This window comes from Cnephaeus nilssonii (assembly GCF_951640355.1).
Source record: "Cnephaeus nilssonii genome assembly, chromosome: X".
NCBI classification, from domain to species: Eukaryota; Metazoa; Chordata; class Mammalia; order Chiroptera; family Vespertilionidae; genus Cnephaeus; species Cnephaeus nilssonii.
This window is the reverse complement of record NC_137071.1, coordinates 130,895,169-130,919,799: the sequence shown is the minus strand read 5'-3', so window position 1 is coordinate 130,919,799 and position 24,631 is coordinate 130,895,169. Positions and strand designations below refer to the sequence as shown.

General features: G+C 54.3%; 1 protein-coding gene across 1 annotated transcript; it reads left to right on the top strand.

The window, feature by feature from the left end:
- Positions 1 to 1,882: 1,882 nt before the first annotated feature.
- Positions 1,883 to 19,927, top strand: NYX (nyctalopin; the record flags this gene model as incomplete). Its single annotated transcript, XM_079764654.1, is given in 5 exon segments — positions 1,883 to 1,997; positions 3,950 to 4,193; positions 5,030 to 5,103; positions 18,477 to 19,876; positions 19,880 to 19,927. Coding segments are annotated over 3 exon segments (1,470 nt in total). The 5' UTR covers positions 1,883 to 1,997; positions 3,950 to 4,193; positions 5,030 to 5,081.
- Positions 19,928 to 24,631: the final 4,704 nt, after the last annotated feature.

The window sequence follows — 24,631 nt, the reverse complement described above, 5'->3', positions numbered from 1 at the left end:
GTCACTGGCTGCCCCCGGCCCCCCTATTGGCGGGGGAACGAGGGGGGGGCGCGAGCCCGCACCCCCAGGGTCCTGGCCTGCAGTTGGGGCGACGTCACTAGGCCGGGAAACGGAATGAAAGCTGTGTGGTCCCTGCCCCGCCCCCTCCCCGGTTCCAGAAACGAGGTCCCGAACCCGGGCTGATCTAACCGGCCCCGCGGAGCGGTTTCCACCGGAGGCTGGCAGGGCAAGGACAGGGGAGTGGACGGCTTAACCGAGAACAAAGCGGGGAGGCGCTTCAGCCACCGGGGGAGCCCCCCTCCCCCTTCTCATGCAGGCGGCGGAGTGGCCTCGGGGATGGGGTTCCCTCGGGTCCCTGCCTGGCTAGCGCCCCAGAAAACCCAGGGACTGGAGGCAGGAGGACTGGGTCCCAGCTCCACCTCCCCCTCTCACCTGGGAGCAGGCCACTCCTTTGTGGGCCTCAGTTTCCCCACGTGGAGAAGGACGGTTTTAAGGAGGATAAGGCCCAGGAAGCGGGGGGGCCTGTCCTGAGCGCCCCTCCTCCTTCCCCCTCCCAAGGTCAGAGAACAAGGCGGGGCCAGGGGCCAAAGGTGTCACTCACCCCAGGACTTGCTGTCGCTCCGCCAGCTACCCCCGGGGCCTCATTAGCAAACATCGCGCCGGCCTGTGTGCGGAACATGGGCCGCCCTGCGTGTGTGCGGGCCCACACGCCATATGTCCACATGTTTGAAAGTTCTAAGCCAAGCTAACAAACGCTTAAATAAAATATGTCCTGCCCGCCGGTGTGGCTCAATTGGTTGAGCCTCAACCTATGAACCAGGAGGTCAGGGTTCGATTCCCGATCAAGGACACAGGCCCGGGTTGTGGGCTCCATCCCCAGTGGGGGGCATGCGGGAGGCAGCAGATCCAGGATTCTCTCTCATCATGGATGTTTCTCTCTCTTCTTTCCTCTCTCTGAAATCAATTAAAACATATGTTCTATCCTCCTGCCTTGTCAGAGATACCCCCATAATAATCTGGAAAGCCCACGGGGTCCTCGCCCACACGTGTCCTCAGGTGCAAACAGCCGCCCCTGGGGGCCCCTTCCCCAGGGCACAGTGGTGGGGGGCACCGACTGCCCTCGGGAGGATGGACTCAGAGAGGGGGCTCAGAATCTCTTGGGCAGGGAGTTCGAGGTCCCAGGCACCCAGAATGCAGTTGTGGGCGGGCATGTCCAGTGGCCCCGGGACTCCTTGCTCCTGCCTCCCCCCACCTTGTCCCCTGTGAGAACGCCATCAGTGGGAAGGCCGATGCCTGTGGGAGGGGGAAGGGAGGGGGAAGGTGTCGGGAAGGGGCTCATTTCTCTTTTAAAAAAAATCTATTTTATTGATTTTTTACAGAGAGGAAGGGAGAGGGATAGAGAGCTAGAAACATCGATGAGAGAGAAACATCCATCAGCTGCCTCTTGCACACCCCCCACTGGGGATGTGCCTGCAACCAAGGTACATGCCCTGGACCGGAATCGAACCTGGGACCCTTCAGTCCGCAGGCCGGCGCTCTATCCACTGAGCCACACCGGTCAGGGCTATTTGTTAATTTTTAAAAAATATATTTTTAGTGATGTCAGAGAGGAGGGAGAGGGAGAGAGAAACGTCAATGAAAAGAGAGAGAACCATCAATCGGCTGCCTCCTGCACGCCCCCCACTGGGGATGGAGCCGCAACCTGGGCCTGGGCCCTGGCGGGGAGCAGCCCTCCTGGTTCCGGGAACAGCCTGCACCCAGGGCGGAAGTTGGAGGGTAAATGCCCGCCTCCTCCCCTGCAGGGGAGATCCTTCTGACTTGGCCCCGGAGGAGGCCGCCCTTGCCCAGGGAGCCAGCGTGCCCAGGCTGCACACGAGCCTCCACTCCGCAGTCACCTCCCCAGTCAAAGCGCGTCCGGATCCCCGCCTCAGGGTCTGCTGCTGGGGGGACCCCACTCAGCAAACGGGCGTCCACGCTGCCCTGGGCCTCAGGCTCCTGTGGGTAAATAAAGGCGTGGAAGGAAACGGCCGAATCGGCTGAACTGGGCCGCCTGGGTGTGGGGTAAACCTGCCCCCCCCCCAAGGGCTGGTCTCTGCCTGGTGTGGGCATGCGGGTGCAAGCAGGAGGGGTGGGAGCAGAGAAATAGAAGGGACCTGGTTTAGCCCGGCCGGCGTGGCTCAGTGGATAGATCGTGGGCCTGAGGACTGAGGGGTCCCGGGTTCGATTCCCGGTCAGGGCACAGGCCCGGGTCCAGGCTCCATCCCCAGTGGGGGGCGTGCAGGAGGCAGCTGATCCGTGATTCTCTCTCATCATGGATGCTTCTATCTCTCTCTCTCTCCCTCTCCAAAATCAATAAATAAATTTAAAAAAAAGAAAAGAAAAGAAGGAACCTGGTTTAATAGCCAAGTCCCCTCTGGGAGCCCCCATAGGAGACGCTGAACTGCTGAGCCCCAGGAGGAATTCGCTCTTTTCCCTTCATCAGAGGCCCGGCCGGGTCCCTGCTCACTGCTCCCCCCTCCTACCCCCCCCCCCCCCCCCCCGCCCCGCCAACGCCGCAGCAATCACAGAGAAAGGCGGGGCTTCCCACCGCCCCGTGGGGAGGGGAGCTTTCTAGAAGCCACCTGCACAGGCAAAGCGTTGCATCCTGGGCCACCTTTGTGTCTCAGGCTCCCCCCTCCCCTCTTCGCCCCCTTCTGATCGGCGGCCAAACGCTTTGGGACGGAGCCAGCGCGGTGCAAACCGCCCGCGGGCCCCTGAGCGGCGGGGTGGGGGGTGGGGGGGGGGGACCCGGCTAGCTCTCCGGATGAAAGGGTCCTGTCTGCAGCTCCTCCTGGGGGCGTGCCGGGCAATCGCACTTCCTGTGGCCACCCCTCCCCCCCGGGAACACGTTTTGGGTTCCAAGGCCGCTGGCCGCCCCAGCTGCAGTCACAGCGTGGACGGGCCCCTTGCTCCGGCCCGGAGAGCCTCTGATTGCTCCCCCTTCCCGCTCCCGAGGAACGTCTGAGTTCACGGGGTGGGGTGGGGTGGGGTGGGGGGGCTTCCGCAGGGCGATCCCCGGCCCAGAGCAGCCGGCCCGGGAGCCTCGGGGAGACATTGCAAGGTTGGCCCCCAAGCCAAGGCCCAGGGGTATAGGTGCGGGCGGTCTGCCCTCAGGGCCTCTGGCCGGCGGGTGGGGGGTTGGGGAGGCTGCACTGGGCCCAGGTGCCGGATGAAGCCGGCAAAGGATGCTTCCTGCCCTGGCCGGTGTGGCTCTGGCTAGAGCGCCAGTCTGCGGACTGAAGGGTTCCGGGTTGGATTCAGGAGGCAACCAATCAATGTGTCTCTCTCCCATCCATGTTTCTCTCTGTCTCTCCCTCTCCCTTCCACTCTCCCTAAAAATCAATGGGAAAATATCCTCGGGTGGGGATTAAGAAAACAAACAAACAAACAAACAAACAAACAGAATCCCCCACCACAAATGCAGATGCTGATTCCAGAGGGGGTGGTGGGGGTGCTGAGAGTCCCCATTCCTAACCAGCTCCCATGTTGCAGACTCTGAGGCCCGATGGATTGGCCCTGGGCGGTGGCCAGCTCAGCCTCCCCCCCTCCCCCCAAACCAGGTCTCAGCCTGATGGGCAGGCCGGAGGCATCAGGCACTGCAGAGCACGGCCCCTGGGCAGCCCGCATTTGGGAAAACATCCTGGCTTTAGCTGCCCTGGCCTGGCCCCACCTCCCCGGTTTTGTAACGTGTCCTCGCGGAAAATGCTGAAAATCGCTTTTTGTTTGGCAGGAAGCCAATTTCTGGCTGCATGGTGCTTGGGGGGGTGGGGGTGGGGTGGTGGCTGGGGTCGGGGCGGGAGGTGGGGTCTGCAGAGGGTTTAAAGGGGCCGGGCAGATGCAGGGGCCAAGGCCTGGGATAAAGCCGATTGGTGTGTCAGCAAAATCTGCCACTGGCTTTTGTGATTCGCAGGGCGGACACATTCTGTCATCTGCGCTAATCCTCATCCTATACAGGATTTTCCTGCCATTACATCTGGAGGAAGAAACATCAGCGCTCAAACCTGCACAAGCAACTCTTCCTGCTGCCCCCCCACCCCCACTTCTCTGCGGGAGGATTTTCAGCGGCTGTGGCTGCCTGACCTCGGAGATGGATGGGCTGGGGGAGCCCAAGGGAGCCTCAGAGGAGGAGGGGACCAGGCCGACCCCCCAGGCCGGTAAGCAACATTTGGGGACTGTCCGCTAAGGCTTCGGGCAGAGGTTCCCTCTGTCTGTCTTCTCACGGGGTGTCAGCGAGTCCACCTGAGTGGCTGTCAGGGATTTAGCCTGATGGAGGGTTTCTGAACACACCCAGGCAGGGAGCTTCTGATTGGCTGTTGTTTCTTCTTCTCCTCCTCCTCCTCCTCCTCCTCCTCCTCCTCCTCCTCCTCCTTCTTCTTCTTCTAAATATTTTTTTTTTTATTGATTTCAGAGAGAGGAAGGGAGAGGGAGAGAGAGATAGAAACATCAAAGATGAGAGAGAATCATGGCCCCACACTGGGGATCATCCCACAACCCAGGCATGTGCCCTGACTGGGAATCGAACCATGACCTCCTGGTTCATAAGTTGATGTTCAACCACTGAGCCATGCCGGCCAGGCTGGTTGTTGTTGTTGTTGTTGTTGTTCTTCTTCTTCTTCTTTTTTTTAAAAAAAACATGTTTTTATCGATGTTGGAGAGTGAGAGAGAAACATTGATGAATCAATTGGCTGCCTCCTGCACGCCCCCTACTGGGGATTGAGCCCATGTGCCCTGACCGGGAATTGAACTGTGACCTCTTGGTTCACAGGTTGTCACTCAACCACTGAGCCACGCCAGCTGGGCTGTTAGTGGTTCTTCTTAACCCAACAGCATGATTATTGGGAGACGTGAGTGTGAAGGAGGGGGAAGCCGGGCAGTCAGGGAGGAGGGGGGAGGTGTGAGGGCCCCCCCCCCCCCCCCCCCCCCCCCCCCGTGTCCCGGTTCTCCAGGCACTGCTCCCGGGCGCCCGGTGACCTGTGCTCTCTCCCCTCAGGCAGGGATCCAGCTGGGTGGCCCTAAGCCACCAGGCTCCTGCAGCTCCCGGGATGCTGGCCCTGCTGCTGCCTGGTAAGTGGCCAGGCCGCCCCCTGGCCCCGCCGCCTGTGGCCTGCAGGGGCCGGGGTGGGCGAGCCCTGGAAGATGCATGGGAACCCAAGAAGCGTGGTCTCCAAGCGGTTCCCGTGAAAGTTTCATTGGGTTCAGTTTGGGTTCCGTTTCATTGAATGTGGGGTCGTGGGGGAGGGGGTGGAGAATGAGAGAAACAGTAGGTGGTGGATTTTTGTTCGTTTCAACACAAAACTCAGCCCTAGCCGGTTCGGCTCAGTGGATAGAGCGTCGGCCTGCGGACTGAAGGGTCCCAGGTTCAATTCCAGTCAAGGGCACGGGCCCGGGTTTCGGGCTCCATCCCCAGTAGGGGGCGTGCAGGAGGCAGCCGATCCATGATTCTCTCTCATCATTGATGTTTCTATCTCTCTCCCTCTCCCTTGCTCTCTGAAATCAATAAAAATATATTAAAAAATAAAATAAAAACATAACTCTGAGCCAAATATATGAAATAACTTTTTGGTGATTTTCTTATTTTAATTTCAGATATGAATTCATTGATGTAGTCACCAAAAACTACAGTAGCTCTCTAATCACTTTATTTGAAGATCATTTTACTTAAAAAAAAATCCCTTAGCCCTAACTGGTTTGGCTCAGTGGGTAGAGTGTTGGCCTGCGGACTGAAGGGTCCCAGGTTCGATTCCGGTCAAGGGCATGTACCTTGGTTGCGGGCACATCCCCAGTTGGAGATGTGCAGGAGGCAGCTGATCGATGTTTCTCTCGCATCAATGTTTCTAACTCTCTGTCCCTCTCCCTTCCTCTCTGTAAAAAATCAATAAAATATATTTTTAAAAAATCCCTTAAAGAAACCATCTTCCTAAAGGAAGAAAAAAAAAAAAAAAGGAAAACTATCAGGCTGGAACTGTGTGATTATGGATGTTGAAATCCTGCCCACGCGCCCAAGTTTTTTGACCTGTTGTTCTATAGGTTTTAATAGAATCAGAAGACTCATCACAAATTTAAAAAAATATGTTTGTATTGATTTTTTGGGTAGAGAGGATGGGAGAGGGAGAGAGAGAGAAAAACATTAATGATGAGAGAGGATCCATCGGTTGCCTCCTGCACGCCCCCTACTGGGGATCGAGCCGGCACCTGGGCAAGTGCCCTGACCGGGAATGGAACCAGTGACCTCTTGGTGCATGGGATGGTGCTCAACCACTGAGCCACACCAGCCAGGCTCATCCCAAATTTGTCACCACACATCTACAGGTCTAGGTGCTCAAACCTGAGATAGCCCAAGGAAAAATCCCTTGTGAAGTTCTGCAGTAAATAATTCTAAACAGAGACTCTGGTGTTCTGACCCTCGGGCGAATATAATTATTTAAGGTTGTAATGACCCATGTAATAGCAGCATTGGCAGAGAAAATTTTACCAGATAATTCTAAAATGGGAATCGAATTTTTTCACTCTTTTTTAAAAAGAATATTTTTATTGATTGCAGAGAGGAAGGGAGAGGAAGGGAGGGAGAGAGAGAGAGAAACATCAATGATGGGAGAGAACCATTGATTGGCTGCCTTTTCCAAGCCCCTTACTGGGCATCGAGCCCACAACCCAGGCATGTGCCCTTGACTGGAATTAAACCTGGGACACTTCAGTCCCCAGACTGACGCTCTATCCACTGAGCCAAACCAGCTAGGGTGAATCTTTTCACTCTTCATTCTACCTTTTCAAAAAGCAGAACTTGCTCTATTCATGGAGTCGACAGATACACACGGTACCTCCCACACACTCCCGGGGTTTTATGAGAGATGATTGCAAAGACTTTGTCCTTGAGAAACTTGCAGTCTTTTATGGGAGACCCACCAAGTAAATGAGAAAAAAATTGGAACAAGGTGCAGGGAACATTATGATAAATAGGACACGGCTGCCTACCTCGGGGAGGCTGCAAAGGACAGGGCTGACATTTAGATAATTACAGACAGCCTGCTTCTGGCCGCCCCCCACCTAGAAACGATAGGAAGTTTGATTGACTCATTGGGACAGAGTGTTTACTTCCAAGAGCCAATATTCTTTTCTTTTTTAAGTCAAGGACTGATTTTTAAAAAAATATATTTTATTGATTTTTTTACAGAGAGGAAGGGAGAGGGATAGAGAGTCAGAAACATCCATGAGAGAGAAACATCGATCAGCTGCCTCCTGCACACCCCCTACTGGAGATGTGCCTGCAGTCAAGGTACATGCCCTTGACTGGAATCGAACCTGGGACCCTTGAGTCCGCAGGCTGATGCTCTATCCACTGAGTCATACCGATTAGGGGAAGGACTGATTTAAAAAATATATATTTTTATTGACTTCAGAGAGGAAAGAAGAGGGAGAGATAGAAACATCAATGATGAGAATCACTGATCGGCTGCCTCCTGCACAACCCCCACCGGGGATGGAGCCCACAACCCGGGCATGTGCCCTGACCTGGAATTGAACCATGACCTCCTGGCTCATAGGTTGATGCTCAACCACTGAGCCACACAAGCTGGGCCCAATATATATATTTTAAAATATATTTGTATTGATTTCAGAGAGGAAGGGAGAGGGAGAGAGAGAGAGAGAGAAACATCAATGATGAGAGAGAGTCATTGATTGGCTGCCTCCTGCACCCCCACACTGGGAATCGAGCTCACAACCCAGGCATGTGCCCTTGACCGGAATCGAACCGGGGACCCTTCGGTCCGCAGGCCGACGCTCTATCCACTGAGCCACACCAGCTAGGGCCAGTCTTCTTTTAAATGTGCACCCACAGCTCTCCCGACCCGCACAGGGTGCAGGCAATATGCCCAGCCCGTGTGCTGCAGAACAGGACAGTCCCTGAGGCAGGAGACCGGCTACAGCTAGACTTCTGTGACAAGTTGGCGAGCTCAGCGGTGACATCATGTGCTAACAATAGATGCACTTAGAATTAATGGCCGTCCCCACATCCCTGGCATTGCATTTCAAACACTCCACAGCACAGATAATGTTCCTTGGACTGCAAGTCACAAGGATGAGGGACGCCGTGTTCCCGAGAAGCAGGCGGGATAGAGCTCTACCCCAAGTAGAGAGACGTGACTCAAAGGGCCTGACAGAAGGAATGATCTGAGGCTCACAGCCGGGTGGAGCTGGGGCAACCGGAAGCAGAAATTCTCTGGCCACGAGGGTCTCCTGGAAGGGCTAGGACTCTCCCCGCTCCCCCATGTCAACCTCTTTCCGGTTCATCCTCCTTCTCACAGCATAATATCCCGATTCCTTTAAAAAATATTGTTATTGATTTCAGAGAGAGGAAGGGAGAGGGAGAGAGAGAAACATCAATGATGAGAGAGAATCAGTGATCGGCTGCCTCCTGCACACCCCCTACTGGGGATTGAACCTGAAACCCAGGCATATGCTCTTGACCCGAATCGAACCTGGGACCCTTCAGTCTGCAGGTGGACACTCTATCCACTGAGCAACACCGGCTAGGGCAGTATCCCTATTCCTTAAATCGCTTTACAGGGTCCTTCATCAGCAGCATGCTCTAAACTGAATCTTTTAAAAAATTATATATTTTTTATTGATTTCAGAGAGGAAGGGAGATGGAGAGGGAGAGATCAATGATGAGAGAGAATCATGGATCGGCTGCCTCCTGCACGCCCCACACTGGGGATGGAGCCTGCAACCCGAGCCTGTGCCCTGACTGGGAATCGAACCCTGACCTCCTGGTTCTTAGGTTGTCACTCAACCACTGAGTCACACTTTTTGGGCTAAGCTGTGAATCTTTAAAGAGGGCCAGGGTTTGTTTTTTATTCACCTTGTAGTTTCTAGATTGTCAGACACGGTGGGTACTTAATAAGGGTTTATTTGTTGAATGGGTGAAGCCACCCAGATTAGAACTGTTCCAATCCTCTATAATAAAAGCCCAATATGTAAATGGACCGAATGGCAGAACGACTGGTGGAATGACCGATCGCTATGATGCGCACTGACCACCAGGGGGCAGACGCTCAACGCAGGAGCTGCCCCCAGCCCGCAGGCCCCAGGCCAGCCAAGGCAGGTGCCAGGTGGGGGACCCCGATCACCCCACCGGTTGCCCCTCAGAGAGAGGCGACCGGTGGCGGTGGCGGTGGGGGGTGGGGTCAGCAAGCGGGCGGCACCAGGCCAGCCAAGATGGGTGCCTGCTGGTTGCCCCACAGATCGGCCCTGATTGCCGGCCAGGCCTAGGGATCCTACCCATGCATGAATTTTGTGCACCGGGCCTCTAGTATCTTTTTATTTATTTATTTTTTTTTTTAATTTCTTTATTGATTGTGGTATTACATATGTGTCCTTATTCCCCCGTTACCCCCTAACCCCCCGGGCCTCTAGTATCTTGATAAAGGCCTTGCAGCAGATATTGTAACAGTACACACACACACACACACACACACACACACACACACATTTAAAAGCTCATAAACTCAACAGTAAGACAACTCAATTTTGAAAACCAGGCAAACAAATGTGAACAGCTATTGCCACAAAGAAGATATACAGGTGGCTAGTAAACACATGAAAAGACGCTCCACGCCCTTCGGCACTGGGACATGCAAGCGAAGCCACAAGGAGCTGCCACTTCACAGCCGCCAGGAAGGCTGGAGTCAAGAAGACAGACCGTCCAAAGTGTTGGTGACAATGGGCAGCCGTTAGGGTCCTCACCCGCTGCTGGTGGGAACGCAAGGTGGTCTGGCCGCTTTGGAAACCGATTTGGCAGTTTCCTCTAAGGCTCTACATGTGCTTAGCATCCGATCCAGCCGTCAAATGAGAAGTGAAAACACACGTGCACAGAAGACCTGCACACCAGTCCTTACATCAGCTTTAGGCAAAATAGGCGAAAACTGGAAGCCATCCGAACACCAAACGCCCATCGACAGGTGACTGGGGACACAAATCGGCACATTCTCACATGGGATGCTGTTCAGTAATAAAAAGGAATCGTCGCCTGAGATTCAGAGCCACATAGATGAACCTCACAAGCACACTGGTGACTAAAATCACCGCGTGATTCCGCTTATGCAAAGCTCTGGAACCTGCAGCACGGATCTCTTTCAGAAAGCAGGTCCTGGGTTGCCTGGAGTCGGGGGTGGGGAGGGGGCCGCTTTCCGGTGGCAGAAAAGTGATAGATCGTGATTGCGGTGGTGATCACACGGGCCAGTCCTCTTATTGTACTTACTGAACTGTACACTTCAAATGGGTGCATTTTATTGTAAGTCAACTATATATACCTCAATGAACTTGATTTAAAAGGACAAAGAGCCCGCTGGCGTGGCTCAGCGGTTGAGCATCGACCTATGAACCAGGAGGTCACAGTTTGATTCCCGGTCAGGACACAGGCCCGGGTTGCGGGCTCGATCCCCAGTGTGGGGCGTGCAGGAGGCAGCCGATCCATGATTCTCTCTCATCATGGATGTTTCTGTCTCTCCCTCTCCCTTCCTCTACCTCTCTGAAATCAATAAAAAACATATTAAAAAAATAAAAAACACAAAGGTGTACAATTTGGCGGTGTTTATTTTTAAAAGATATTTTTATTGATTTCAGAGAGAGGAAGGGAGAGGGAGAGAGAGAGAAACATCAGTGATGAGAGAGAACCATGGACCAGCTGCCTCCTGCACACCCCACACTGGGGATGGAGCCCGAAACCCAGGCCTGTGCCCTTGATCGGAATCGAACCGTGACCTCCTGGTTCATGGGTCGACGCTCAACCACTGAGCCACACTGGCCGGGCCTAACCTCAATACTCTGAGACTTGGTGCCTTGCTTTTCACTCTGGGCAGACTGAAGTGTCAGTCGCTGGGTGAGATTTCATCCGGGGACAGCAGAGGCTCCCCCTCACCCACCCCTCCTGTTGTCCAGCTGTTACAGACGAGGAAACCGAGACGCAGAAAGGTCGCCTGAGGTTAGAAACAAAAACCAAGCGGGGGGAGGGGGGAGAGGGGGAGGAAAGGCGTGCCAGGAGAGTTTGGGAGAGAACTAGAGAGGCCACACCCCGGGGAGGAGTGATTCCAGGCTGACTCCCTGGAAGGCCCCACATGTGGATCCTGGAGCCAGGCCCCAGGCCCCGGCCAGTCTGCAATTTCTCACCGGCCTCCCTCCCGCCCCGCCCCCCCTGCTCCCGCTGCAGGCTGGGAATCAGAGCACCGATGGTCACAGGGACCCTTCCCCCACATCCCGAAGAGAAATGGCTGAGAACTGCCAGTGAGTTGGACCTACTCCTCTCACGAACTGTGATCTTTTAATCTGGCAAATATGTTCCCGGCCCAAGCATTCGCATGGGACTCAGCTCGGGACAGCCCGGGAGCCTGGCTTTTGGAGCGATCGCACTGGTTCCAGGGGGGCCCCTTTCCGTCTGCACTGGGGGAAGCCGGGGGTGCCCGGACCAGCCTGAATCCCGTGTTCTCTGCTCCCGGCGCTGGCTGGCACGGGGCCCCCTTCCCGGACAGGGCGCCCCTGGTCCTGCGTTTCAGTTGTTTTCTCTGTCAAGGTGAAGAGTTCACAGGCTCTTCAGGGATGGGGGGGGGGGGCAGGGGGGCAGCAGGAGGAGCTGGAGCTGGATTCCCTTTCATCGTGGGAAGCTGCCTCACTCAGGATGTTACTCAGGAATCTAGTTGCAAACCAGAGAAGCCACTCTAGGCCGCCGAAGCGAGAAGGGTTCAAGCAGGCATGTTCGGTGTTCCCAGGCCTCCCGGTTGGAGGCCCTCTGCCTGGAGCAATGCCTAAACCAGCTAGCGGGGCAGGCCCAGCAAAGACCCTTGGGCCACCACCACTGCAGCTCCCCGAAAGCATGCTGGGCGCTTGTGTCAGCAATTCCATCATGAGCTCGGCCGGCGTGGTTGAGCACTGACCTATGAACCAGGAGGTCACAGTTCAATTCCGGTCAAGGGCACATGCCCAGGCTGCAAGCTCAATCCCCAGTAGGGGGCATGCAGGAGGCAGCCAATCAATGATTCTCTCATCATTGATGTTTCTTTTTATTTAAAATACTAGAGGCCCGATGCACAAAGATTCCTGCAAGAATGGTCCTTCCTTCCCTTGGCTGCCGGCACGGCCTTCGCCCCGGTCCAGAACCGCCTTTCCGCCTTCCCACGCTGCCCAGAGGCCCAGAGCGGCTGGGGTGGTGTGAAACGCCTGCATCCCGCCCCACCCTTGGTGCCTACAAATGCAAATTAACCTGCCAACTTTGTTGGGTTAATTTGCATACTCACTCCTGATTGGCTGGTGGTTGTTGTGAAGGTATGGTCAATTTGCATCTTACTCTTTTATTAGTGTAGATATTTTTATTGATTTTTAGAGAAAGAGGAAGGGAGAGGGGTAGAGAGAGAGAAACATTGATGAGAGAGAAAGTCATCAATTGGCTGTCTCCTGCACGCCCCCACTGGGGATCCAGCCCACAACCTGGGCATGTGCCTTAAATGGGAATGGAACTGGCGACCTCTTGGTTCCTGGGTTGATGCTCAACCACTGAGCCACACCAGCCAGGCTCATCACAGATGTTTCTGTCTCTCTCCCTATCCCTTCCTCTCTGAAATCAAGAAAAACTTGTTTTTAAGAAGGCAATCCCATCCTGGGAGCCTGAAAGCCAGGTGCCTGTGCACCCTCCCGGACAGAAAATGGTTACTTCGAAACCCAAGTCTTGCTGAGTGTGTGTGACCCGCAACGCCGGTCCTGTGCTTGGGCCCCAGCTGCAGGGGCTGTGGGGGAAGTTTCTGGTTTCAACCTTGAGCAGGCAATGGACAAGGCAGGAAAGTCCCTAAGTGTGAAAAGAGAGCTTCAAGGGTGCAGTGGAGGGGGAGGGGGAGGGAAGGGGGGGCGGGTGCAGGTAGAAGGGGTCCATGGGGAGAAAAGGGGACCGCTGTCATACTTTCAACAACAAAGAGAAATTAACAAAAATAAATAAAAATGTAAGAAGAAACAAGACATGGTGTGGGGGAGCCAGAAATGGTGTCAAATGTCCACTCTTATCAGAGACTAGAGGCCAGGTGCATGAAATTTATGCACGGGGGTGGGGGAGTCCCTCAACCTGGCCTGCACCCTCTCTAATCTAGGACCCCTCGGACATCCCTCTCACAATCCGGGACTGCTGGCTCCTAACCGCTTGCCTGCCTGCCTGCCTGAGCACCCCAACCCCTCTGCCTGCCTGATCGCCCCTAATCCCCCTGCCTGATTGCCCCTAATCTCTCTGCCTGCCTGATCACCCCTAACTGCCTCTGCCTGCCAGCCTGATCGCCCCTACCTTGCCCTCTTGCTGGCCTGATTGCCCCGAACTTGCCCCCCTGCCGGCCTGATCACCCCTAACTTGCTCCCCTGCTGGCCTGATCGCCCCTAACTGCCTCTGCCTTGGCCCCGGGCCTAAGCCGCAGTCTGGCCTCCCTCTGTAGGAGGCAACCTGGGGATCAGGGGAAGGCACTGCCTCCATTACCCCGCTGCTGCTGCCACTGCCAGCCTGAGCCTGGGCCCTTTGCAGCCGCTGCAGCTTTGTCCGGAAGGACGTCCAGAAGACATCTACTCTAATTAGCATATTATCCTTTTATTAGTATAGATGATTGGTTGCAAGGAACAGAAATCATGTGGCCATGCGGATGGTTGCAATGGGTTTCTGACATGAAAACAGGGAAATGGCACAGCAACAGCCATTAGCAGGGCCCCGTGGGAACCGAGAGCGGGCCAGGCTCCCGGCTCCGGCTCTGTCACCCTCACGTTGACTCTGGTCTCCGCACACCAGCTTCCTCCCTTGCCCTCGGCTCCTGCCTCCTCCAGCTTTGACCTGCGCGTGGCTCTGTTACAGATCCCAGCCCCAAGGCCGTGCAGGTCGGTGCTCACAGGATCGCCCCGTCTGTCCCGTGTTCACAGGGAGGGAAGGGATCTGATGGCTTAGGCCAAAGGTTCGCCCTCGGCCCACACGGCTGTGGCGGGGAGGCGGCAGGAGGGGCACATGGGTGTTATTTCTCAGATGGTGGTTGGCACAGCTGCTGTGCACACGTGGGAACTGAGAGGGCCCCGAAGGCCAGGAAGTGCAGGCCGTGGGGTTACAGTCAGAGGAGCGGAAGCTGAAAGGCCAGTGAGGGGGAGAGGAGCGCACACGCCGCGGAAGACAAGCCGAGGCTCTCGTTGGTGAGCCACTCTGAACCTCAGCTTCTTCTTTTGTCAGAAGGAGAGAAGAATACCTCGCAGCACTGCCATCTGAAATGAAATAATCTATGTGCCAAGCTTAGCCTTGAGCAAACACTCATTAAAATGTGGTTGTTCTCAATGGAACACTACGCTGTGGTAAAAAAGAAGGAACTCTTACCATTTGCAACAGCATGGATGGAGCTGGAGAGCATTACGCTAAGTGAAATAAGCCAGTCGGAGAAAGACAAATATCACATGATCTCACTCATTTGTGGAATATAATGAACAACATAAACTGATGAACAAAAACAGATCCAGAGACAGAGAAGCATCGATCAGACCGTCAAACCTCAGAGGGAAGGTAGGGGAGGGTGGGGGGAAGGGGGAGAGATCAACCAAAGGACTTGTATGCATGCCTATAGGCCTAACCAATGGACACAGACACCAGGGGGTGAGGGCATGAGTGTGGGGGGGTGTTGGGGCAATGGGGGGAAAAGGACACATATATAATACCTTAATCAATAAAGAAAAAAATTTAAAAAATGTGGTTGTACTAAAAGCAAAAGAAACCCATACAATTTGATGAATTGCAGTAGCACTAGACATGCGCACATCACCCAGACAACATTCCTAAACCACGTCGTGTGGTATTTGCTGTCTTCCTCGACGGGGCCCATCTGTGGGTCTTGTTCCCTTGAACTCCCAGAGCCACTGCCAGCAGCTGTGTTCTAGGGCCGCGTGGAGAGGCGGTCATACAGTGTGTAGTTATTTAAAACAAATCTTTATTGTTGAAAGTGTTACATAGGTCTTCCTTTCCCCCCATTAACCTCTTCCAGCCGCTCCCCTCCCCCCACCCCCAGGCGCTCGCCACCCCATTGTCTGTGTCCATGGGTCATGCCCATATGCACACAAGCTCATTGGTTGACCTCTTCCCCCTCCTCCCCCCTCCCCTCTGAGGTTCCACAGTCTGTTCCATGCTTCCCTGTCTCTGGGTCTATTTTGTTCGTCAGTTTATTTGGTTCATTAGATTCCACAGATGAGTGAGATCACGTGATACTTCTCCTCCCTGACTGGCTTATTTCGTTTAGCACTACAGCATGTATTCTTCTGTGTCAAGTTTCTCTGCTCAACATAATGCTTTTGTTTGCTCCCCTTTGTTGCTGAGTAGCATTCTGCTGTAAAAATAAATGTATTGTAATTCACTTCTCCACTGCACTGTTGGGTAATTTCTAGCTTTGATCTATTATGAATCAGCCACTATGCACTTTCTTGCACAGTCTTTATGCAAACATTTTTTAAAATTTCTTTTGGGTAAACACCTAGGAGTGGAATTGCTGAGTCATAGGGTAGGCATATGTTTAGCTTTAATAGACACTGCCAAGGTTTTCCAAAGTTATTGAACTGTTTTCCACTCCCACCAACAATGTAAGAAAATCCAGTTGTTCTATATCCTCAGCAACATCTGGGGTTGTCAGAGTCTTTGGAATTTTAGTCATTCTAGTGGGTATGTAGGGAAATCTCATTGTAGCTTTAATTGCACGTCCCTAATGGCTGATGTTGATCATCTCTTCATGTGCTTAATGGCTACTTAATATATTCTTGCTCTGGCCAGGGTTGTTAAGTGGTTAGAGCGTCATCCCATGCACTGAAGAATTGTGGGTTTGATTCCCTATCAAGGGCATGTGCCTGGGTTGCAGGTTCGATCCCTGGCCCTGGTCGGGGAGCGTGTGGGAGCAACTGATTGATGTGTCTCTCCCACATCAATGTTTCTCTCTCTCTCTCTCTCTCTCTCTCTCTCTCTCCTTCCCTCCCCCTTCTTCTCTCTGAAATCAATTTAAAAAAAAGAAAAAAGTATTTTTCCACAGAGTACACTAGCTATCGGCAGGAATACTAGTCTGATACAAATTATTCTGCCATTTATTGCAAGCAGGACTCACCCAAATGTGTTATTATTATTATTTAAAATTTTGCTTTGGTGCCTGGTCTCTGGATTATTAGGCACATAGTTAGTTAGTCTTCATATTGGGTAAGCCAACGCTAGACTTCGGTTGTCTGTTCTGAGAATTTACTTGATTGAATTGAAATTTCACAAAATCATCCAGTAAATTAGTTATTCCTAATGGCTATCAAAGTTTCAAAGGCTGAAAATAGGTCTCTAATAGTGACAACATCTTGAATCTTTAAAGATTAAAATAACCTTTAATTTAGTTCCTCAAATAGGTATTACATTGACACGATTCAAACTTTATTGTTTTTTTATCCTCACCCGAGGATATATTTTCCAATGATTTTTAGAGAAAGTGGAAGGGAAAGGGAGAGACAGAGAGAAACACCAAGTGAGACACACCGATTGGTTGCCTCCTGCATGCCCTGACCAAGGTACGTGCCCTTGACTGGAATTGAACCTGGGACCCTTCAGTCCTCAGGCCGACACTCTATCCACTGAGCCACACTGGTTAGGGCGATAGTTCGAACTTTAAAAGGTAAAAAGGATATACAATAAAAAAAGTTCACTCCTGTTGCATGTTTTCAAAAATTTGGCAGCTACATTTGTGACCTCTTATATTATACTAGAGGCCCGGTGCACGAAATTCATGCAAGAGTAGGCCTTCCTTCCCCCGGCTGCTGGCACCTGCTTCCCTCCGGCACCCAGGACCTGGGCTTCCCTTGCAGATAGAGGCCCCGCCCACCCCCTGCTGCCCGCTGGTTGGTGGCCTGGGCCTCCCTATTTGGGGTGATCATGGAGCCCCCGATTGATTGCCCCGCCGGCCAGTGGCCAGGGCCTCCCTCTGCAGGGCGATCATGGGGCGATGGCTGGGCCCCCGACCAATTGCATCGCACCTGCCTTGGCTGGCCTGGTGCCAGTGGGTGGTATAGCGTGGTCCTGGATGGTCATCCGGATGGTCGTTCTGCTGTTTGGCTGTTCGGTCAACAAGCAAATTGGTTGTATCCTCTGTGTCTTAATCCCATGAATTCCTTGACAAAGAGTATTTTTTTAAAAAAATAAATGACATCCTGCAGCAGGAATCGTTACAGCGGAGGGCCTTGATGCCATTGAATCCTGCAAACATTTACTGAGCCATACCGTGCACCCGGAACAGCGCGGGCTGCTGGGCGCAGAAACATGAGCCACAGGGGGGGAGTGTGCACGTCTGTTCGTCAGGGAGGAGCAGAGAATGGCATGAAGGACTCTTAAAGAAATCTGAAGCCTTCTACTTGACCCAGTTGGAAGAGTCGATAGAAAAAATTCCGCCTGGGTCCAGCTGACACCTGGACTTAAGGTTACATTCTTGGCCTCGTCTGCGCTAACAGGGTCTCTCTCCAATCAGCAGCTGCCCTGTCACAGCCAAGCTCGGCTCAGGGTCCGAGAACCTGACCCTAAGCTTGGTGTCTAGTTCACAGTTCTTAGGGACAGGGAAAAACCAAGGCAAGCTTCTGCAACAAGAATATTGAACCGCCCGGCCGGTGTGGCTCAGTGGATAGAGTGTCGACCTTTGGACTGAAGGGTCCCAGGTTCGATTCCGGTCAAGGGCATGTACCTTGGTTGCGGGCACATCCCCAGTGGGGGGTGTGCAGGAGGCAGCTGATCGATGTTTCTCTCTCATCGATGTTTCTAACTCTCCCTCTCCTTCTCTCTCTGTAAAAAATCAATAAAATATATTTTTAAAAAAAGAACATTGAACTGCCTGGCCGGTGTGGCTCAATGGTTGAGCACTGGCCCATGAAGCAGGAGGTCACAGTTCGATTCCTGGTCAAGGGCACATGCCTGGGTTGCCAGCTCGATCCCCAGTTGGGGGCGTGCAGGAGGCAGCCGATCCATGATTCTCTCTCATCATTGATGTTTCTCTCTCTCTCCCTCTCCCTCTGAGATCAATCCTATATAATAAAAGCCTAATATGTAAATTGTCCCCTCGATGGGGGGGGGGAGGGTGGAGCCGGCCAGCCAACTTCCCAAGCTTCCTCCTCCCCTCCCCCATCGGCCAGACTCCACCTGTGCATGAATTTGTGCACTGGGCCTCTAGTACAAGTATATTAAAAAAAATAACTGGGCTGCAAAGGGGTGGGAAACCCTGTCTAGGGCCTAGGAGACTGAGAGACCATTTGGACGAAGCAGGCGGCCTGAGGACTCGGTGGTGGGCTGCCTCCTGCTACGCAGACAGGTAGGATTTCACCCGCAGTGACCCTCCTCCGGTTGACGGTTGCTCCTTGTTCTGTCTTTTCTCTCCCTTCCCACCCCCACCCAGCACTGGTCCTGAGCCGGGCGGGCGCCTGGGCCCCGGAGGCCTGCACGCGGCCCTGCCCGGCCGCCTGCTCCTGCGGCCTGGGGGAGCGGGGCTGCTCCGTGCGCTGCGACCGTGCCGGCCTCCTGCGGGTGCCGCCCGAGTTCCCGTGCCAGGCGGCCTCCATCGACCTGGACCGCAACGGCCTGCGCTTCCTGGGCGAGCGGGCCTTCGGGACGCTGCCGTCGCTGCGCCGCCTGTCGCTGCGCCACAACAACCTATCCTTCATCACGCCCGGCGCCTTCCGGGGTCTGGCCCGCCTGGCCGAGCTGCGCCTGGCGCACAACGGCGACCTGCGCTACCTGCACGCGCGCACCTTCGCGGCCCTGGGCCGCCTGCGCCGCCTCGACCTGGCCGCCTGCCGCCTCTTCTCGGTGCCCGAGCGCCTGCTGGCCGGGCTGCCCGCCCTGCGCGAGCTGGCCGCCTTCGCCAACCTGTTCCGCCGCGTGCCCGGCGCCCTGCGCGGCCTGGCCAACCTGACCCACGCGCGCCTGGAGCGCGGCCGCATCGAGGCGGTGGCCGCCAGCTCCCTGCTCGGCCTGGGCCGCCTGCGCGCGCTCAGCCTGCAGGCCAACCGGGTGGGCACCGTGCACGCCGGCGCCTTCCGCGACTGCGGGGCCCTGGAGCACCTGCTGCTCAACGACAACCGGCTGGCCGAGCTGCCCGCCGGCGCCTTCCGCGGCCTGGGCCGCCTGCGCACCCTCAACCTGGGCGGCAACGCGCTGGGCCGCGTGGCGCGGGCCTGGTTCGCCGACCTGGCCGAGCTGGAGCTGCTCTACCTGGACCGCAACGGCATCGCCTTCGTGGAGGAGGGCGCCTTCCAGAACCTGTCGGGCCTCCTGGCCCTGCACCTCAACGGCAACCGCCTCACCGCGCTGGCCTGGGCCGCCTTCGAGCCCGGCTTCTTCCTGGGCCGCCTCTTCCTCTTCCGCAACCCGTGGCGCTGTGACTGCCGCCTGCAGTGGCTGCGGGGCTGGATGGAGAGCTCCGGGCACGTGGCCGAGGTGCCGTGCGCCTCCCCGGGCTCCGTGGCCGGCCTGGACCTCAGCCGGGTGGCCTTCGGGCGCGCCCCCGACGGCCTCTGCGTGGACCCCGAGGAGCTGAACCTCAGCGCGGCCAGCCCGGGCCCGTCCCCAGAGCCGGCGGCCACCACCGTGAGCAGGTTCAGCAGCCTCCTCTCCGAGCTGCTGGCCCCGAGGGCCCCCGTGGAGGAGGCGGGCAACACCACCGCGGGGCCAGCCAACGCCTCGCTGGCCCTTCCCTCGGGTGCGGTGGGAGGCTCAGGCCACAGCACCCCGTTTCTCCTGGGCTCCAGCCTGCTGCTCAGCGCAGCCCAGCACATGCTGTGTGTCCTCCAGACAGGCTGAGCCTGCCACACGGTGGCCCAGACTGCCTGGCCAGTGGCGGATCATTGACTTAATTGGGCCTGAAAGTGTTTGTGGTCGGGGGGCAGGGGGACAGGACTTTGATGCCTGAGTTAGAGCCAGTCCCCCGGCTAAGTATGAAGAACGGTGCCAGTCCGGTGGGGCAACCGATTAGGCCCAATCCCTTTGTTTCCTGCCACAACCCTCTCCCCTCTGGGCCTGGGCACACTAGGGTCCAGGAAGATGGACAGGACAGGAGAGAAGGGGGATGGGAGAAGGACTTAGACCCAAGGGGGTGGTGGTGATTCCTGGAGTCGGAGATGTGTTAGGAGGCGGTGAAAGCAAAGGGCCAGCGCTGGCCCGCCTGGCTCGGTTGGTTGGGTTGGTTGGGTTAGTTGGGGGGGGGGGGGGGTCCTCCCTGCGCTGAAGCATTTTGGGATTGATCCCCATAGGGGGTGTGCAGGAGGCAGCTGATGGATGTCTTGATCTCACATCAGTGGATCTCTCTCTCTCTCTCTCTCTCTCTCTCTCTCCCAAAATCAATAAAAAAATCTTAAAAACAACACGAAGATCTGTTTTATTTGCTCCACAATTATTCCCAGGGGTGGCCTTAGGCAGAAAGGAACCTGAGGGCAGAGTAGAGAAAAAAAGAGGGGGAGGTGTCTGTGGACAAAGAAATTTGTAAAATTCTAAGATTTTTAAAAAAGTTAACAGGTTTTTCTCCTGCAGGAGTCTTCTTTTTCTTTTTTAAAAATTTCATATTATTATTATTATTTTAAAAATATATTTTATTGATTTTTTACAGAAAGGAAGGGAGAGGGATAGAGAGTTAGAAACATCGATGAGAGAGAAACATCGATCAGCTGCCTCCTGCACACCCCTCACTGGGGATGTGCCCGCAACCAAGGTACATGCCCTTGACCGGAATTGAACCTGGGAACCTTCAGTCTGCAGGCCGACGCTCTATCCACTGAGCCACACTGGCTAGGGCCGTTTTATTATTTTAAAAAATTTTTTTTCAAGAAAAATGATCTTGAAAAATCACAATGTTATAAACATTAGCATCTCTCCTGCAGGACTTCTCAGCCTTGCATACAGAAACATGCATGTGAAGCTCCAGGGCCGCCACAGCCTTCTCAGTGTTTGGTGGGCAGAGTGTCCAGGAGACACAGAAATGCTGTGTTCGCGGGGCAGGGAGTCTCCAGCCTGGGTGACCCCATCAGCTGTGGGAATGGTCATGGCTGCACACCGGGGCTGAGGAATGGCCAGGAGGAGAGGAGGCAGCCAGTGGCGGGGAGGGGGCTGAGGTATTTCCAAGGAAGGGAGTTGGCCAGCTGTGAGTGCCCAGGCCCGACTGCCTTCGCGAACGTTCTGGAAATCCCTAAGCTTAATGTCCTGAGTTCCTCTCTCTGTGTTTGAAGAGGTTTTCTTTTATATTTTTTCTCTTTTTTTTTAGTCTTCAAAGAAGTTTTTACTAAGATATCATCTAGATAAATGAGAAGATATCATACATGTCTTATTATTATTTTTTAAAATGTATTTTTATTGATTTCAGAGAGGAAGGGAGAGAGAGAGAGAGAGAGAGAGAGAGAGAGAGAGAGAAACATCCATAATGAGAGGCCCAGCTGGCGTAGCTCAGGGGTTGAGTATTGACTTATGAACCAGGAGGTCACGGTTCGATTCCTGGTCAGGGCACAGGCCTGGGTTGCAGGCTCGATCCCCAGTGTGGGGTGTGCAGGAGGCAGCCGATCCATGATTCTCTCTCATCATTGATGTTTCTCTCTCTCCCTCTCTCTCTCCCTCCTTCCCTCTCTCTCTCCCCCCCTTCATCTCTGAAAAAAAAAAGAGAGAGAGAATCACGGACCGGCTGCCTCCTGCACGCCCCCCACTGGGGATGGAGCCTGCAACCTGGGCCTGTGCCCTGAGCAGGAATCGAACCCTGACCTCCTGGTTCATGGGTTGACGCTCAGCCACTGAGCCACGCGGGCAGGCTGGAGCGTCCATTCTTCACGGTGACAGTACTTTTGCGTCTCCAGGTCATGTTACATACTAGCAATGCCGCGGACAGCACCGCTGAGGGGGGCGGGAGTGTACAGCCAGGTTGTGACCCTTGTGCTCATCAGCCCAATTGAATGGCTCACACCAGCATTTCAAAACCAAGACAGAACGCCAACGTCACCGAGCATCATGTGGCTATATGAGAGTCAGTTTTGGTTTGTGAGCCTTTCTGTTACATTTGTATGCGTATGTTCAGATTATATGTGTATGTATCTGGAGTGCTTAACACAATCTGTATTTATTGTGAGCTAGCATTAAAAAAGTTTGAAAGTCACGAATCTGGAGCATGAATGATTAAAAAAACACCTTTTATCTGGGGTAATCTCAAACCCACAGAAAAGCAGCAAGAAGAGTGGAATGAACACTTTGGCCTAGCCAGTGGTCGGCAAACTCATTAGTCCACAGAGCCAAATATCAACAGGACAACGATTAAAATTTATTTGGAGAGCCACATTTTTTAAACTTAAACTTCTTCTAACGCCACTTCTTCAACATAGACTCGCCCAGGCCGTGGTATTTTGTGGAAGAGCCACACTCAAGGGGCCAAAGAGCTGCATGTGGCTCGCGAGCCACAGTTTGCCGACCACGGGCCTAGGCTTTCCAGTTGATAGCATTTTACTATATTTGCTTTCCCTTCCTCTCCATGTTATTATTATTTCTTTTTTAAAAAATATTTTTTTATTGATTTCAGAGAGGAAGGGAAAGGGAGAGAGAGATAGAAACATCAATGATGAGAGAGAATCATGGATCGGCTGCCTCCTGCACGCCCCACACTGGGCATGGAGCCCGCAACCCACCAGGCATGTGCCCTGACTGGAATCGAACCTGGGACCCTTCAGTTCACAGGCCGATGCTCTATCCACTGAGTCAAACCAGCTAGGGCTATTATTATTTTTTACTAACCCTTTGAGTTAGTTGCAAACATCACAACCCTTCACCCCTAAATACCTCAGATGTATTACCTGAGTCAAGGACATTTTCTCATCCACAATACCATTATATCAAAATCAGGAACTGTCATCAAAACAATACTATTATTTAAACTATACTGTATATTGAAACCTCAACAGTGGTCTAAAAGATTTAAAAAATTTTTTAAAATACATTTGTATTGATGTCAGAGAGGAAGGGAAAGGGAGAGGGAGATAGAAACATCCATGATGAGAGAGAATCATGGATCGGCGGCCTCCTGCACGCCCCACACTGGAGATGGAGCCCGCAACCCGGGCCTGTGCCCTGGCCGGGAATCGAACCCTGACCTCCTGGTTCCTGGGTTGATGCTCAACCACCGAGCCACACCGGCCGGGCGGGATGATTTTTGAAGCAGCCATTTCCTTTCCTGCGGGTGGAAAACTGAGGTTCCTAGGGTGTGGCTGTGTTCATTTGATTGCAATGCTTCAAAATGGTCAATCCCTCGATTGATTTTAATGTTCCCAAATGCAACCATTTTCCAAATGTCTTACTTTTCAAATGTGAGACCCAGATGAGGTCAGAATTGTTTGTTCAAATTGTGTGTGGTGGCCATGGTAACGGAGCGAGGATTCCGAGAATCCTGGAGACCAGCTCTCTCCGTAACCATGGCAGCCACAGCAGCCGCAGCCTGAGCTCCCGAGGAGCCAGACCCGCCTGGGGGGGGGGGGGGTGGTGGCCCTGCCTTGCACGTGGCGTGGGTTCCTGAGAGGCGGCCAGCACATGCGGCTCCAGTTCTGCCTGGGGGGGGGGGGGGTAGGGGGCCAGTTTTTAGGGAACATTTGTTTGGCTGAAAGTTTTTGAACAAGTAGCAACACTGAAATAGCCTCTGGGAGACAGATTTTTCTAGAGCTACGCAGCCCAGAAGGATTCTGGGAACGTGGGAGTTGCTTACCGTCAGACGGATCCCCAGTTGCCTGGAACGAGTTCCCGGGGACTTGTGCCCAGGGTGAGCTCTCCCGAGAGAAGGGGGAGTGGGAGTTCCCGGTTTTGAGTTCCTGGAGTTCCCCACCCCATCACTGGCTCACTAGGAGCACCTTGGGAAATGTGAGGAGCTATGGGCCCTGCTGAGCTAAACGACGTGTACCTGTCAGGATGGACCGCGTTATGCTGCGTAACAAACAGCCCCCAGTCTTCAGTGGCTTCCTGAGGGCTATTTCGTGCTTCAGCAACATGAGCTTCAGCAACAGGGGGCTCTGCTCGTCGGAGGCACTTAGGTTCCCGGCCAGTGAAGGAGCTGCCGGCTTAGGACACGGTCACCCCAACACTGCCCGAGGGCTTGCCGCCCCAGAGTCACGTTCGATTGGCCCCAGTTGTCGCACAGCCACACAACGTCACCAAGGCAGGGAAGGCCGGTCCTCCCACGTGCCCAGGGGAGAGCTGGGGATATTGCTACCCACCAGCGACGCCCCAAGCACGAGTGGCTTCCCGCAGCTGGCCTGCTAGAATGAGGCCTGGACTCTCAGAGCTGGCCCAAGAGCCCGGCCGGCGTGGCTCAGTGGTTGAGTGTGGACCTATGAACCTGGAGGTCACAGTTCAGTTCCTGGTCAGGGCACATGCTTTAGTTACATGTGAGTGTGAGTGTGAATGTGAGTGTGTGTGTGTGAGTGTGTGTGTGAGTGTGTGTGTGAGTGTGTGTGAGTGTGTGTGAGTGTGTTTGTGAGTGTGTGAGAGTGTGTGTGTGTATGTGTGTGTGTGAGTGTGTGTGAGTGTGTGTGTGTGAGTGTA